The sequence below is a fragment of the Heterocephalus glaber genome, unplaced genomic scaffold, assembly GCF_053883595.1.
Source record: "Heterocephalus glaber isolate CG9 unplaced genomic scaffold, H.glaber_assembly_v1.0 deba00001600, whole genome shotgun sequence".
In the NCBI taxonomy this organism is placed as follows: domain Eukaryota; kingdom Metazoa; phylum Chordata; class Mammalia; order Rodentia; family Bathyergidae; genus Heterocephalus; species Heterocephalus glaber.
Genome location: NW_028258372.1, coordinates 18,698,276 through 18,714,594, shown reverse-complemented (window position 1 = coordinate 18,714,594; position 16,319 = coordinate 18,698,276). Strand labels below are relative to the sequence as shown.

The window sequence follows — 16,319 nt, the reverse complement described above, 5'->3', positions numbered from 1 at the left end:
AGGTTCCGTGGACCTTAGCTTTCTGCTGGTTGTTAGTGCATCCCTGGAAAAGGTGCTGGCACTGGTATTATTGATCAAAGCCCATCTGCCTTCATCTCCCACCAAAGCCAAGTCATTTAATTCAACATGATCTTGTTCTTTTTTCAGTGAACACTGCAAATGGGTAAAAAGGAAATGAAAGCTACTGCTGGTCACTTTGGGGAATGAAGAGCTGAAAAAGCAAGCTCCAGTCAGAGAGCATGATTAATAATTTCACACCACACCTATTCAACTAAGAAGTAAGGTTCATTAACCACTAACCACGTTAAAGTAATGTATAAGCCAATCTGTAAATGAAAGCACAATGTCTTTTCTCAAACCTACCCTACCAACAACTTAGAACAGCAGGAATAGAACACAAAGTGGCTAGAGTCCTTCTGAGTGACTGGGAGCAGGGAGGTCCCACAGGACAAAGGAACCCACACAAGCCAGTAACACCTGCACTGGCCTGCAATCCTCCCTGTGGTTCTAATGATGTACAACTGCTGCCTCACTGGGCTGCTGTGAGAATGAAACAATACAAACACAGCCACACACTGCAGGGTCCATGCTTGGGGTCCAAGGGACATTTCCCTACCTTGGGGAGAGGCAGAGAACAGTCTCTCCATAGGTGAGTCCAGTGTCTTCTACAGAGGGTCAGACTGATATATAGTGGACCCTTGACTTACAAACTTAATTCGTTCCCGAGGGCCGGTTGTAACTCAAGTTGGTCAGTGGAGGCTCAGGCTCTTCAAAGTCTCTCTCCTGTATACAGGCAGATCTCAGTATCCTTAGACATTGGCCCAGCATTTCTCAACTAACCCCACATGGGAAAGAATATTGTGATAATACTTCCAGGACTCTTTAAGGGTTTAAATCTGTATCTGAGACCATCTGGAAGCACAAGTGGCTGGCATCTGGGTCATAGCTCAAGACTTTGGTCATAAGTTAAAACTAAAATTCTGGTCATAACCCAAGCTGTTTGTATGTCAAGCTGGTCATAACTTGAGGGTCCACTGTAAAAGAATTTCACTAGCCTGTGAAAATGCATTTCAACCACTAAGAATAAGAGTTCCATTTACACAGAAATGTAAAGGTATACTTATTCATTAAAGTTTAAACACAACAGATTTTAACACAGTATAGCTTTGAGAATCACATTGTAAGAAGGATAAAATAGGTTGCAAAACTCTCCACAAAGCAAAACATGTACTTAGGAATTATTTTAAATATCATGGATATCAAAATCATAGAACTGGCCGAGAGAACTGCCTCCAAATTAAAGCAAGTAACTCCTCCTTTCTGCTTAAAAATAAAATAAAGTAACATAAAACTTAGGAAGGACTTCTGGAATTTCATGTTTAATATTCTCAGACCACAGGTGACTTTAGTCCTTAACTAACTCTGCAAGCTCAGGATCTGCCTCAGAAGGTCAGCAGAACAAAGAGATCTCCAGTGATAGCTTTTTTTCCTTTCTTTTTCAACATATTTTTCTCTCTTAAAGAGATAAAATGAACAACAGAATGTTGGAAAATGGGGGTAGAGGGGATCTTAGTATCACTCAAAAGAATCCATTTTACAGGGTAGAAAAATGATAAAATTAATGTCTCTCCTGGCTCATTCACAGCAGTGTAGTCTTTGCCGATTTCTCCCATGAAGCAGCCAGCCAGAGGGTGGGGAAGGACAGATTCTGCCCTTGAATAGCTATGGTTGCATGTTCATTACTACAAACTCCAGTGTGTTTTCACATGCTTCCTTTATATACAGCTTTGATTGAAAATAGTGAATTTAACCAAAAGTTAAGAGTAGAGAACAAAGACAATTACAAACTGCCTGATTGACAAATTGAAGAAGATGCTGGCACCAAGAGGAGGCCTATAAACAGTATTTCTTTTGGTAGCAAGATAAAAATGAAAACACAGGTAACCTGTCCAAAATGAAGGGCCTTTCAGACTATCGGCTCTTCTCTTGTACAAATATAACCAAAGTTCTTATTTTGCTTCCCAAACTTTTCTTTTGGGAAAACGGAGAATAAAGCATAAGCCAGCCTCAGTGCTACTTACACACATGGAGGCTCTTATCACAATGCAAGTATTTTATTCTAAATTATTCATACCCAGAAAGCTGGGAGACAAAGACACAGTGCATCTTTGTTCACTTGCTCTTCCCCAACAAAACTGGTGCTGAAGTAGCTACTTGACTTGCAACTAATACATACACTAGTGAGAGGCCTGGTATTTAAACCACTTATATAATACTTCATTACAACATTTTCTTTCTAAGTAGAAGGGTGGGGTGGAAGAGAATAGAACCAGAGAAGATTTTGCGAATCTTTCTGTAAGCCTCAGTGTGAGGATGAAGCTGGTGCTTGCTTCTTATATATGAACAGCTTCAGGCAAGGAAATGCCTGCTAGGAGCATAAGGACATTTGCCAGTGGACAGAAAGGAGGAAATAACTCTAGATAAGAGCTTCCCTGGTGCTTAGGATTTGGTAAGTCCTTTGCCCCTTAGGACAATCTGTTGCCTCATGACAGTTTTAAACATTTAAGTGCTAATACATGACAACACTGTTAAACACTTTTACATTATTACTGAATTTACTCTTCACAATGACCTTGAGAGGTAGGAATCAATCTGTTTTTTGTCTTGTGCAGATTTAAAAAAATATTTACTAAATACTAATACTCAGCAGACAGTGTCATACACATTTACATTATTATTATGTTTTAATTTACAGCTCCCTACAATCCTAAGACATAGAAATCTTTTTTTTTTCTTTCAGTGCTGGGGATAGGAACAAAGCTTGGGCCTTGTACGCACACATGGGTTACGCAAGGGCTCTACCACTGAGCTACACCTCCAGCCCTCAACCTATTTTTCTAGGTAAGAAACTGAGTCCAAGAGAACTGTTATGTAATGTTGCCATGAGTCACACTGCTGAAAAGTAAACACATATGTATTTAAATCATACATGTCAGATGTACCTGACAGGAGGAAACCAACAGAGGAAAGAGGTGTTAAGAAACAGGGAAGCCAAGAACACTCGAATACCTCAGGAGTGTCTCAGTTCCTCCTTCCACCAAGCCATCCCCACCAGGTAAGAGATAATGGGTTTTCTTTGATTTAAATATGTTATTTCTCATGTAATCTGGGAAGTGGCTTGTAGTAATAAAAAAATGTGAAAAGTTATTGAAACACATCTAATTTGAAAACTGCTACTTTGTCATCCCCATTCTGCTACAAATTTACTAGGACATTTCACTGTGGCTTTAAATATTACAATTTAAATTAAATTTAAAAGGCCACCTTATTCTGAAGTAGTAGATGTTTTTCTATCAATGAAAGAAGGACAGTTCAGGAGAAACACTAGCTGGCTTCTTAATTACTGCTGTAACTAAATTCCCTATTTTGGCAAAGAACAGAAGAAACGGGTGGAGTTGTAAATGCAAAAAGAAAGCTGCTTCCCTGAGAGAAAAACCTTTAAACACAGTGAGGGGAGCAAGGCCCTTTTCTCAAGTTACAGCCACATGTAGAAGCCAAGGACTCTACACATTAATCTTCCATTTTCTGACCCTAAAGTGTCTCAAACAAATGTCCCACAAAAAAGTGATCTGCGTGGTCACAACTGTGAGGAACCCTCACAGAGTTTCCATAATTAAGTGGAACTTCTCAAGATTTAAACATACATACCACTGGTCATGTGAGACACTTTTGCAAGTTTCTTCATAACATTGTCCAGCCGAGACTGAGTGCTCTCCAACTCGTGAGAGAAATCATCCAGCATGCTAGAGGGAAACAGAAACAAGGCAGGCAGTAAGCACAAAACCTCCGCAAAGCACTGGCCTGGGAATTCAAGCAGCATCTAGGTCTCCATTTTAGCAAATCTAAAACAGCAATACTAGGATTCGGGACCCAAATTTATTATTCAAAATCCTTGGGACAAGACATGTTTTTGAGTTTGGAGTTTGGAGGATTTTTAACAAGATAAGCTATATACACTGTATTTATCAACATCCTCAACAAGGCCTGGGGCAGTCCTTTAATCAAACACATTTCTGCAGAGAAAACCACGTGAAATGATATTTAATCAGCTCAGGTGAGGTTTTCCTGTAACATGAGCTTGCTGCAAATTTAAAAACTTATAACTTGGATTTTCAGAGCTTCCTAAATTTTTTTTCTTTTTTTTTTTTTAAAGCAGAGAATTGAACCCAGGATTTTCACACCAAGCTATATCCCAATCCCTTTTTTGTTTTGAGACATGGTCTCGATAAATTGCCCAGGCTGGTTTGAACTTTAGTCCTCCTGCCTCAGCCTACCAGAGTGCTGGGATTACAGGTGTGTGCCACACCCAGCAGAGATCTAGAAGTCGGAACTGCAGGTGAGAGTGAGGAGCTGCCTTAACAGTACTATAAACTTAGTGGCAGAGCAGTGCGGTAGAAAGCAACCTCTGTGAAGTCAGACAGCCAGGCTTTGCCCCTAGCAACCTTGCCACACCATGACAAGGCACCCTACCACTCACTGTTTCCTCATCTGTAAGATGGGTGATCCTATCAGCCCAACTCCCTTCATAGGGTGCTTTTCTGAAGACCATGAAATATGCAGAAGCACTTCATGTCAATGTGAGTTAAGGAATGTAATTTAATCTGATCTATTCTTCAAAGCACTCCGTGCTTTATCATAATCAGAAAGCCTCAGGACTGGAATCCCTGGTAGTGTATGTGTGCACGCCTCCTCGTCTGCTCACAGAGGAGCCAGTGTTTCCTCCAGGATGAACTGGCCCCAGGAGACTTCTACTATTTGCTGTCCAATGTGTGGTGGGGAAAAAAACACTGAAACACTATACTTTTATTCCAGCAGTGTTTATTTCATAAATTACTGCATATTACACACTTCTTAACTTTTGATTAATACGTGATTATTCTGAGGCCAGAATTAACACATCAATTAGTACTAGGGCTCTCACTACAAAGGCCTTATTAACTCTGACATTGTCAATGGCAGCTAGAAAATATTGGTCTTGGTGTGTGGCCACAAAGGGCACATGAGAGTCCTGCAGGATTTGGGGTGACCAGCTCCTCATTAAGTCAACTTTTAAATAAATTCACATTGACAACTAAATAAGTCTTTGTTCCTTACCTGAGTCTGCAAATCAAAACATTTCAGTGCATCTTAGATCCTGGCAGCATTCTGGCCCTGCAGCTGGCAGGCCTCTCCAGGCAGGGCCAAACACTGACAAACAAGAGCTACCTTTGTCTGCTGGGTATGGCTTTTCTTACTGCAGACAAAACAGGCACATCATTCAACCTTCAGCCAAGAATACCCACTGACCAAGCTTATAGTCCCATTCTAATTCAAAGCCACTCAACACAAACAAAATGCAAGTCGCACTTGCCATTTTATTTCTTCCAGTGGCCACTTAAAAAATTAAAACAGGCAAAATTAATTTTAATACTCTTAGTCTAATATATACAAAATACTATCATTTGAACATGTAATAAATATTAAAAGTATCAATAAGCTACCTTTTACTTTCTCACCTCAAAGTCCAGTGTGCACTTTACTCTTGAAGCACGTGACCCATCTCAAGACTGGCTATGGTCCACCTGCTCAACAGCTGCCTGTGGCTTGTGCTCTCATGCTGGACAGCACAGGGCTCGGTCCCAGACCTATGTTTTTCCCTTTTAATTTACATTTTACCAGAGTTATATACACAGCCAGTTTAAGGAGACAAATGGCTGTACAAGCTTTTTATGAAAACTCACTTGTTCTCCTTCCACTTTACTGACTCAGTGATATCATAGCTTAGGATTTAGCCCTTTCTCCATTTGATTCCCACCACCTGATAGCTACGTGATGGTTTGATTAGATCAATATTCAGCATTTACATTAAACTACTAAATAAATGCTATTCATGGTGGTTTGGGATTGTGACCACTGCTTCCTAGTGGTCCTCATGGCTGGCGGGGGTTCAGCTTTCTCTCGCCTGTTGAGTCCATAACCAGTCATCTGCCTGCTTTCTAAATCTAAAGTGTTATGACTGTAGTTTCTTATTTCATGCTGTGTGACCCCATACGTTTTATGCTTTGAAAAGAATTCCTTTGGCATTTAGTGGACGTTAGAGGGAGTGGAGATAAGGGGTGCGTTCAACTGTTCATCTGTAACTGGAAGCCTGAGAGGCTTTCTCTATTATCAGGCTGCCACACCAGCAGAGTAGCTCAAGCCATTAGTTCCCTCCCATTTCAACCAGAATTTTAGGGTCAGAAGCCACTTTAGATAGAAATGAAGCCTTTGTGTCTAGATTCCTGCTGCTTCAGCATCCTCCACATGCACTCCACTAGCTCCACTCTGGCACATCATGTGTATCAGACAGATGGGTCTTTCCAAAAGCTATCATGCCCTCCTCCCTAACATAACCTCCTTGGTCCCCCATCATGCTTAGAGGGAAAGTCTTGCCTCCTTATATGCTGAGTGAGCTCCCTATCTGGACTTCTACCACTCCCCTCTCAACCCCTGTCCTAAACACACAAAATCTCTCTGCTCCATTCAGGTTTGCACCCAGATCTTCACAGGTACTCTTTCTTCCTCCTGGTACACACACCCTTGCCAGCTCCCCACACAAACACTGACTCTTGCCTCACTTGGCTGCCTTTACACGTCCTGCAAGTTTCAGTTAAGTCCCTCTTTCTCAGGGAACTTAGGCTAAGTCAAGGCCTTCCTGCTTTATCGTCATCACTTAAACACCTGCCTTCATTTGTACAGTGTTCACTGTACCATATTTTAACAATGGCAGAGACTGTGTCTGTTCTATTCACTTCTATCCCGCAGGGTCACTGTGAGGGCCTAGTGTAGAGCAGGAGCCCAGTAAGAATCTAGAACAAATGAACATACAGCAGTGAACCTAAGACTGTGATAGAAGTGTTTCTAAAATATCCTGGTGGACTGTCTTTTTTCTGGAAAATAATTTGTAAAATGGTAAAGATATCATGTGGTGGCATTTAAGAAAGTTGTTTCTGTAGCTCAGTGGTACAGTGCCTGCCTGGCAAGCGTGAGGCCCTGAGTTCAATTCCTGGTACCAAAAAAAAAAAAAAAGAATGTTGTTTCTGCTATCATACTTTAATGCAAAAAATTTTCTTAAGGAACTTAAGTTCTTAAGGAATTTAAAAAGTACGTTTCCTTATTTTTTTAACAGGAAAATTTTTTTGTTAACTGGAGTTAAATTTGTAAGTTTTTTCATAAAGTAATAAATTAAGATGACAAAAAAGTCCTGTTCAGTCTACCAGGAGTCCTGAAGACAGCTCCTAACACTACCTTTGTGGGTCTCCCTTCATCCAGTTCATCCTCTTCAGAACATACAGGGGTTTTGGTCACATCTGTTTTACATTCTCATTCATAACTATGCTTCAAGTATCTGTTCAGAGAAATCTGTGTCTGTTTTTGAGGTGTTTAAAAATAATAACCTCACAGGGGCAGGAGATTTAGCTCAGTGGCGCCATGCCTGCCTCGAAAGTGCAAGGTCCAGAGTTTGATCCCTGGTATAAAAAATAATAATAACCTCACTTAAGCCCTGTCATAATTTTATCCAATAGATTTGCTTCTTTTGGAAGCAACAGGATAAAAATGCAGCTACAAATAAAATAGCTTTTGGTTTTACCAGCCATGTTAACTTCCAGGCCATTTAGGGATGGCTTTTCCCTCCAATTTCACTGCAGCAAAAGGGGCGTCTCAATACTCACACTGCCTGTTCCTCTAGCTCCCCTCCGATGCGCTGGGACATGTTCTTCAGCACCCCAATGCTGCCAGAGACCAGCTCCAACTGCTCATCCTGCTGTTCCACAATCAACTGGTGCCAGAGAAATGGGAAATAGGCAATTAAAATCCATCTTACCTGGTTCCAAGCCCAGCACTGTAGCAGCTGCTAGTTTCTTTGCCAGCTTGGGACAATTCACATTCAGAAGCAAAGCCCAGAAATCAAAGGACCAGACCGTTGCCTCTGAGTACACGCTGCTCAAAAGGCTGGATTGTCAAACTACCGCTATCTCCTGCTGATCCAAGTTGTGAACAGTCAGTGGGGCTTGAAACCACCAAGAGAGATTTACTCTAGTTGGCTTAGGGCCAATAAGGGAACAGACAATGGCCAAAAGCACACATGCAGATGACCACTGAATCATGGGGCTATCTGGGAGGAAGCCCACTGCTAAGATCAAGGTCTCAATCCACAACACACTGCCAGAGCTTAAATGCAAGAGAGCTTGGCAAATCTCCAGATGTGGGAAAACTATGCACACTGAGTCTTTTTCTTCCTCCTAAAGGACAATCTAGAGGAGGACCTGTGGCAATAAGTGACCTCAAGGACAACTACTGACTGGGAAACAAATATTTACTTTTGTGTTTCATCCCAATCACTTTCTTCTGTAAGAGTTGCTTTGGTTAATAGCAATCTGAGTAAACAACTGGTTATAAGCAGACATGCTAAGGGACCAGAACACATAACTTTCACAAGTATTTACAAAACAATATTTAAAAACAGTTCCAATGGGCAGATGATCCTCAAATCCACACATACATTATCATTAGTTTCCTGCTACACCTCAAAAGAAACAACAAAGACATAATCAACTTCACTTTCCTTCTACCTCTCAACCTTCATCAAACAAATGTTTTTATGTGTAATGGAAAAATCTAACGATATACATGAAAAAAAGGACTCTACCTTTCTCATAGTTTCTTTGTTGAACAAAAAATCTAACATACAAATAAGAAGCTGGGTAAGGTTTTGTTTTCTTTTCAAAAATTCTAGGCCTTGGGCCAGGGATTTAGCTCAGTGGTTCTGCCACCTGCCTCGCCGGAGGTAAGGACCCGAGTTCGATCCCCGGTACCAAAAAAAAAAAAAAAAAATCTAGGCCTTGTGTGTCATTTGGATGTCTGCTGTGCTGTTTTCTCTGAGATCTAATTAAGCATGATTCTCTCCAACATTCTGCTCTAAAGGTTTTTTACTTGGTTGGTTTTTGTTTTTTGTTTGATGGGGTTTTTTTGTTTTTATTTTTTAGGTATACAACACATTTACATTTCTCATTGGGAACTTGTACCTTTACATGATGCATCTTGGTTCTTATTTTTTTTCCCCATTCCCCTTTCCCCATTTTTTCCCCATTTTTCCCCTCCCTTCACTCCCTCCACCCTTCCCTATTTACAAAGACTTTATTTCCATTTTTTCCATTTCTCATCATTTTTCCTTTCCCCTGTGCCTCCCACTACCCCTACCCCTTTGGACCTTTTCTTCCTATTTTGCATTATTGATGATTCATTCTAATCATTGGTACATTTTAGGTATACAATATAATGACATTCATCATTGGAAATTTGCACCTTTACATAGTCTCTCTTGGTTCTTATTTTTCACCCTTGCCCAGCCCTCCCTTCAACCCCTCCATCCTTCCCTATTTACAAAGATTTTATTGCTATTTTTCCATTTTCTCATATTAATTCCATTTTCTTCTTTCCTTTCCCCTAGCCCTCTCACTTCCTTCCCCTTTGCCCCTTTTCTTCCTATTTCACATTACCTATTATACATTTAGTCCTTATTTACACTTTCAGTTTCTCACACCAGAGAAACTATTTGGTATTTACACATGTGTGTGTCCTATTTATTTCATTTTTGAGGTGCTGGCCATCAAACCTAGGGTCTCACACATGCTGAGCTCTACCATTGAGCTACATCCTCAGTCTTCTTTCTAAAATTGTGAGACAGGGTCTCACTAAGTTGTCCAAGCTGAGCCTGAACTCAATATCCCTATGTCTCAGCCTCCCAAGTAGCGGGGATTACAGGTGTGTACCATCATGATCAGCTGTACTCTCAAGGTTTAAGAACCTTATATATATACAATAATTACTCATTTGACACAGTCAATCACAAGACAAGCTCCGCTTTAACCTGCTTTCCATTAGGCAACAAATCCTCTGACTGGCAGAAAGAACCAGGGGAGGGGCCCCACCTCCACCTCCCGTCCTTGGCTTGCTGTACTCTGGGTACCTGCTGTTGTGCCTGCTGCTCCTCGATGAAATGGGAATTGGCTAACTCCAGCTCTCGATCAAGGCGTCCATACTGATCTGTTGTTCCAGTGCCCCAGTTTTGGCTGCCACTGTCACCAAGCAGTGCCTGTATGAGTAAAGATGACAAGAGTCAGGAGAAACAAGCAGCTACTGTCTCTGAATAAGTGACACACCAGGGTGACAGAAAGAGGCCAGGCTTTCACATGTGGAACAATGTAAGGAATGCCAGGATGGGCCCTCTCTGTCTTCACCCTTCTATGAGCCTCACACATGGGCTTTGTCCCCTGAAAATCCAAATAAATGTCTATGTTAAATCAATACATGCCCACCTTTATAAGGTGTCATAATGCAACAGTACTTAGTTTCTTCGAATAGCACTTCCTAGGAACCAGGACCCAAAGGTCTAGTTAAACTGGTTCCACAGATCTGGAATCTATTATTAAAGGATGACCCAGGGAAGTTTTGAGTTTTGGGGGGATTGGGGTGACCTCCCCAGAGTGACAAGGTATGCTTCATGCATAGAAAACACAGAACCATCCATGTTTGTTGGATTTAACTCCTATATAAAACCCAATGCCCTTCAGCAGAAATGTAAGCTATGGGCTTCCCAGAGAATACCTGGGGGTTGCTTCCCAGGCAGATATGAACAGAAGGAGCACCTGGCCCTGACAATCTGGGCATGTACTGGCCCTAACAGCAGTCTCCAGCATGGCTCCTGGAGGCCAGGTCAGGTGTCCCAAGCATAAATTCAAAGAAGTGTGTAGCCAGAAATGAGTTCTGGAATGTCTTCCTCACAGCCAAAGCAGGAATCTGAGTGCTCCATGGTGGTGGCTGGTTTGGACCAGGCTCCCATCTTTATGACAGGTTAAACAGCTGTCAGACCAGCCCTGCATCAGGACTCACACGATACTGCAACTAAATGTTCTTGTTCCTTTAAAGTTGTCAAATCTTTGTACCAGGTCTTTAAAAACAAAAACAAAAACTCTGACACTATTAAAAGCCTGACCATTTATTTGGTTCTGTCTGAAAACCCCTCCAACAGCCTCACATCCTTCTCCTCTATACCCACATTGGCTTCCTCATGACTTTCTGAGATAGATTCTGTCTAATAGCCAGGCTTCAGGGTACAGGAAAGGGGAAGCTCAGAATGCAGAGCCCTCTAGGTTCTGAGATTATCAGAAGAGCTTCTAAGATGCTCAGTTATCAGAAGCTCTTCTCAGGGCAGAGCTTCTTCTCAGAAGCTCTTTGAGAGGCCCAGGGCACCACTCAAGAGGCTAGATGTGACCATCTCTGGGGTAAAGCAGACCCAAGGCCTTCTGTGGTGGTTCTGACCTGACCTGGTCTTAGGGTTATCAAGACTGCACACATCTTGCTCATTCTGATCCAACACTCTAGGAACCTCCACGGAGGACACTAGGAGCTAGTGACAATTTTTTCAGGGTCATAAAAAAGGGTACAGTGTACCATAGGCTATGGACAGAGAACTGGGGGCCCATCAGTTTCCATAGTCAAGGCTATTTTTTCTACAACATCCATGATCTACATACACTACTTAGCATAGGATAAATGTTGTTGAAAGTCATTTAGATTTTATAAGTTAGACAGATAACAGATGGATAAATGCTAACAGATGGATAGATTCTACCACCTTCCAGTAGGTTACCAAGCCTTTAACACATGGCCTTTGGGGGACACTAATCCAAACCACAGCACTGGTCAGCCTGCCTGAACACTGCTGTCAACAACTATGATGCTGTTTGCTTTAAATCACTTAACTCTAACCTCATTCTGTTCAGATTCCAGAAAAGTTCCAATAATCCATTTAGTAGCCCCTTCTCTTGAGAAACATCTCAATTAGTTTTTTTTTAATTAGTTTTTACTAACTTCAACTCAGTAGTTCACAGTATAAATTTTTATACCTGTAGACATTTACTGAACTACTTAATTTTGAAAACAAGTATTCAAATGTTCGAAGCAGTCCACAAATGTCATCCAACTTTTCCGACTTCTCCCTGAATTTCATTTTTCAAGTGTTTTGTTCTGTTTTGTTCTTCATCTCTAACTCCCCCCTTTTTTTTTTTAAAAGAACACTACAGCTCAGTCATGTCATCTGGTTCTAACTCTTAGAAGAAGCTAGTGAATGGCCACAGTTGACTAGTTTTGCACTTGAGCATATATGAAGTTAAGTGACAATACCTGAAATAGGCATAATAATGTGGTGGATAATGCCTGTCCTGTTACTCCTAATGTGAATGTTTTATTCTCTAGATAAGTGTAGTTGAGGTAACATGAGTAAAGTGAGTCTATGCATTGTCTTTCCAAGTATGGCTTGAAATCTTATTTTAGGGCATGAGTGAAATGACCTAAGAGTCTCAAATTTTAAAAGAACAGCAGGGTCAGCATTCTCTAGATGCTCAAGTGGGCAGAGTCTGCCTTGGTGCTAGGTACCTAGTACTGTGCTGCTCCTGCTTCTCCAGCACTTTCTCTGGTCCCCCCTCTCCCAAAGGTCATCTTCCAGTGTTTGGAGCCCTCTCTGTCTTTTCTCCCAGTAGAACATATTCCTGAGGGTCAGACTGATGAACACATAGAGCCCTCTCTGTCAGCACACTTGTCAAGTTGCCCTGGTCAAGGTTTAACAAATTATCATCACGTATACAACAGCAAAGATCATATTAATTATGCGAAAGCATGCCAGATGCAAACTTTTACCTTTCAATAAAAAGCTGTTTCTATCACTGAAAGCTCTGTTACTGGATTTTTAAGACAAAAGATGATAATTTATGAGTTATTTTTTCTAAACTAAAACCTCAGTGTTCAGGTTTAATTGCAGTGTTGGCACTTGGCAATAAATAAGTGGGTTTTAGGCTACAGTCTGGACACTCAGTCTCTAAATGGTTCGCCATCACTGGCCTAGTGGGAGGTTTTCGGGTCATTGGGGAAATGCCTCTAAGGGGACACTGGGACCCCAAACCCGTCCTCTTTCTTTATCTTTCACATCCACAGTCATGACATGAATGGTCTGGCCACGTACTGCTGCCATGCTGTCTTGTCACAGGTCCAAAAGCAACAGGGACAACCAATCGTGGACTGCAACTTCTAAAACTGTGAGCCAAAATAACTTTTTTCTCTTTATATGCTAATTATCTCATGTATTTATTACAGTAACAAAATGCAGACTAACACACTAGACTTTCACAAAATCAGCCAGTTGCACTCCAGGTTCAGCATGCACAGGTCTTGTTTTTGATCATACAATACCTGTTTGGCCAGCATTTTAAATATCCCAGCATGCATTTCCTTCGGCTGATACTTGTATTCTTTTTTTTTTTTTTACTTGTATTCTGATATTTTCTCACCTGTCTATTTTTCCTTTCAGCTAATGCCTGCACAGATGAAGTCGACATCTGATCCTTCATGTCCTGACGAAACATACAAAAAAACCAGAAAACAAATGAAAAACATTTTTAAAGAAAATCATGGTTAATATTTCAAATTTAGCAAAAGTGATATTATTTTTTAAATGAAAAGACATTACTTGGCTTTTATTTCAGTCTTTAAAATAAAGGAAATACGTTCCCTGAAAAATAAGTAACCTAAACTTAAACAGAAAGAAAGAAGAGAAAATTGAGGAGCTCTAGGTCCAGAAAAACAATGATAACTTTCTCAAAGTCACACAGCCAGTAAATGGCATCCTTGTGGTAGAAATGCAAAAGCCTTTGCTCATGGGCTAGCATGTGTTTAAAAACATATGTACTTTAAGTATATTTCCTTATTTTATTTTGGAGTTGCATTCAAGTGACATACAGACTATTTAATACCAGAGTGAATTTCCAGGGTGGTTATCAAAAACAATGTTATTATGGAAAGAAAAATGAATGGACCTATTACTTAATCTCAAGCAAAATATTTTATTGAATATGAGCCATTTGGCTTGTCACATTTTACCACAATCCAATACATTGTTAAATGATGTAAAATAAATATGTGATGACTGAAATACAATTCTTTTTTCTTGGGGGAAAAAAAAAGTCTGTCAAGATACCTTGTAATTTTTATTGGCATGTAGACTTTTTATTGATGCAAATGTTAAGGTATTTGGTTTCTAGAAATGTTCTCCAAGACCCATTACACGGGAATAGTAGATCAGACAATGCCACAGTTTTTATAATTCTTACTGTGTTCTAATAACCACCTTCCTTCAACTTTCAAAATACTCATTCATTCAGCCAATACTGATGTCTAATATATGCCAGGCATACAGCAGTAAATGATACAAATTAGGACCCTTTTCTCTTACAGCTCACATGGTGATTTACCTGAGTTAGACACCTGAGGTATTGTTAAAAATACAGTTCTTTGGGCCCCATCCAGACCTACTAAGTCAGACTCCTTGTGGAGCATTTTAACAAGTCTCTCTGGTGAGTCTTAAAGACAGAAACTTGAGAACCTCAGGTCCATACAAATTTCTAAAAGCTTCAAAGAGATACAATGGTTGTATCAGTACCTCCTGGTCTGCAGAATTCCCTTTCCAGTAAATTAGAATTTAAGATAGCATTCTTATATTCAAACAATTCCATTAAAGCAACATTTGAAGTGTTTACTACGGGAATAATATATGCTTTTTAAAACATACAGTACTCTGTTCACTTTATAGTAGTGTTTCTTTTTTAAAAAAACAAAAGAACATGCTACTTGCATGATAAAAATATCAATATGCATATGGAAAAGTGACAACTTAGCTTTCAAGCATCATATATTGAATATGATTCTGTGTGTCAGAAGTTACAATGGCGTAGGTGAAGCTAATGACTGCAACAGAGCACAAAGAAGCTACTGGGGATGTGGGTAATGCTTCTGGGTACTGCTTAGATGGGTGTGTCCAGCTAATTAATGCAAGAAGCTGTGTAATTCCAATATGTGAACTTTTCTGTATTGTTATACTTAAAAAAAAAAAAGGTAAAAAAAAAATACTACCAAACCATGAGTGGAGGGTAAAATGGACCAACTCTTTGAAAATAAATTTTGTTATTTTGTATCAAGAGTCTCAAAAACATACACTCCCTAGCCTCATTAATTCCACTAATAGCATTTTAAGGAAATGTGCAAAAATGTACACTGCAGTGTTATCTGCAACGGACAGGAAATCCACATAATTTAGTATGATGCGCTAGATACTACCCTCATGCAAAGAAGCACTAACCCATAAGGGATGTCTTCCCCAATTAGACCAAGAAAGATGCAAAGACTGATTCTTTATTATGTATATATCTAGATTATGTTCATATAGTCACTGACATATGGATTGTAACTGCTAAAAATTAACAATAATTAAAATATCTACTGGTAGATCAGTAATTAAATAAATTAACAGTTTAGAGAAGAGGTTAAGAGCATGGTCTTTTGTGTCGGAGTTGTGTTCAAGACTCAGCAATAGGTCAGGCATGATAGTGCACACTTGAAATCTCAGGACTCTGGGAGGCTGTGGCACAAGAATCACAAATTTAAGCCCAAGCTGGGCAACATGGTGACTTAGCAAGACTCTGACTCAAAATAAAAAATAAAAACGAGTAGAAAGAAAGCCCACTGCAAAGCTTCCTTTAGTGAAAAAACTTACTAATACTTTTTAATAATTGTGCTGTTAGGGACAAATTATCCAATTTCTCTATTTCTCTGTACAGTATTTTTGATAACATCTTACAGGGATAATGTAGGATTAAAAAAGATAATATATGAAGTGTGATTAAGAGCGGCCTATAATATAATAAATACTAAGTAAACATATTATCATCACGTAGAAGCATGCAACTGTGAAAAAGGATCATCGAGGTCTGCTCCTGCTCAGTGCAGTATCTATCAGCCAACTGTAGCTATGGAGTACTTGAAATGGGGTCAGCATAACTGAGGAATGAATTAAATGAAACTTAAATTACGTTCGTGAATCTACTCTTTCAAATGTAAGTTTTATAAACTCTACATACAGATGAAGTGCTTCAAAATTTCTCATCTGAATTGAAATGTGCTTAAGTGTAAAATACATGCCAGATTTAGCAGTCTTGGTACAAAAAGTAAAAACAAAACAAAACAAAAAACCTTTCATCAATATTTCTTAGATTGAAACATGTTTAAATAATAATCTTTTCAATATATTAGGATAAGTAAATTATGTCACTTGTTCCTTTTTACTTTTTAATGTGACTATTAGAAATAAAGCCTGGCCTGAGTTCAAGCCCCAGTAACCTCCCAAAAAAAGA

General features: G+C 39.8%; 2 protein-coding genes across 5 annotated transcripts in view; one reads left to right on the top strand and one right to left on the bottom strand.

Moving 5' to 3' along the window:
* The window catches only part of Kiaa1614 (KIAA1614 ortholog), a 60,227-nt gene extending 45,162 nt beyond the window's left edge, over positions 1–15,065 (top strand). Inside the window, exons 10-12 of one of the 4 annotated variants that reach the window (XR_015444562.1) lie at positions 148–278; positions 2,801–2,901; positions 2,997–3,032. Coding sequence is in view for 3 of the 4 variants with exons in the window: in XM_004853343.4 (XP_004853400.2) it covers positions 2,801–2,901; positions 2,997–3,145 (250 nt within the window). In the remaining variant the exon portion in view is untranslated. Of the gene's footprint in view, positions 1–147; positions 279–2,800; positions 2,902–2,996 lie in introns of all 4 variants that reach the window. The other 3 variants (XM_087194399.1, XM_004853343.4, XM_004853342.4) reach the window with 3 other exon arrangements.
* The window catches only part of Stx6 (syntaxin 6), a 41,856-nt gene that overhangs the window by 5,971 nt on the left and 19,566 nt on the right, over positions 1–16,319 (bottom strand). Inside the window, exons 4-7 of the mRNA XM_004853338.4 lie at positions 13,425–13,487; positions 10,049–10,174; positions 7,752–7,858; positions 3,709–3,803 (exon numbers count right to left, since the gene is read on the bottom strand). Of these exons, the coding sequence (XP_004853395.2) occupies positions 3,709–3,803; positions 7,752–7,858; positions 10,049–10,174; positions 13,425–13,487 (391 nt within the window). The remainder of the gene's footprint in view (positions 1–3,708; positions 3,804–7,751; positions 7,859–10,048; positions 10,175–13,424; positions 13,488–16,319) is intronic.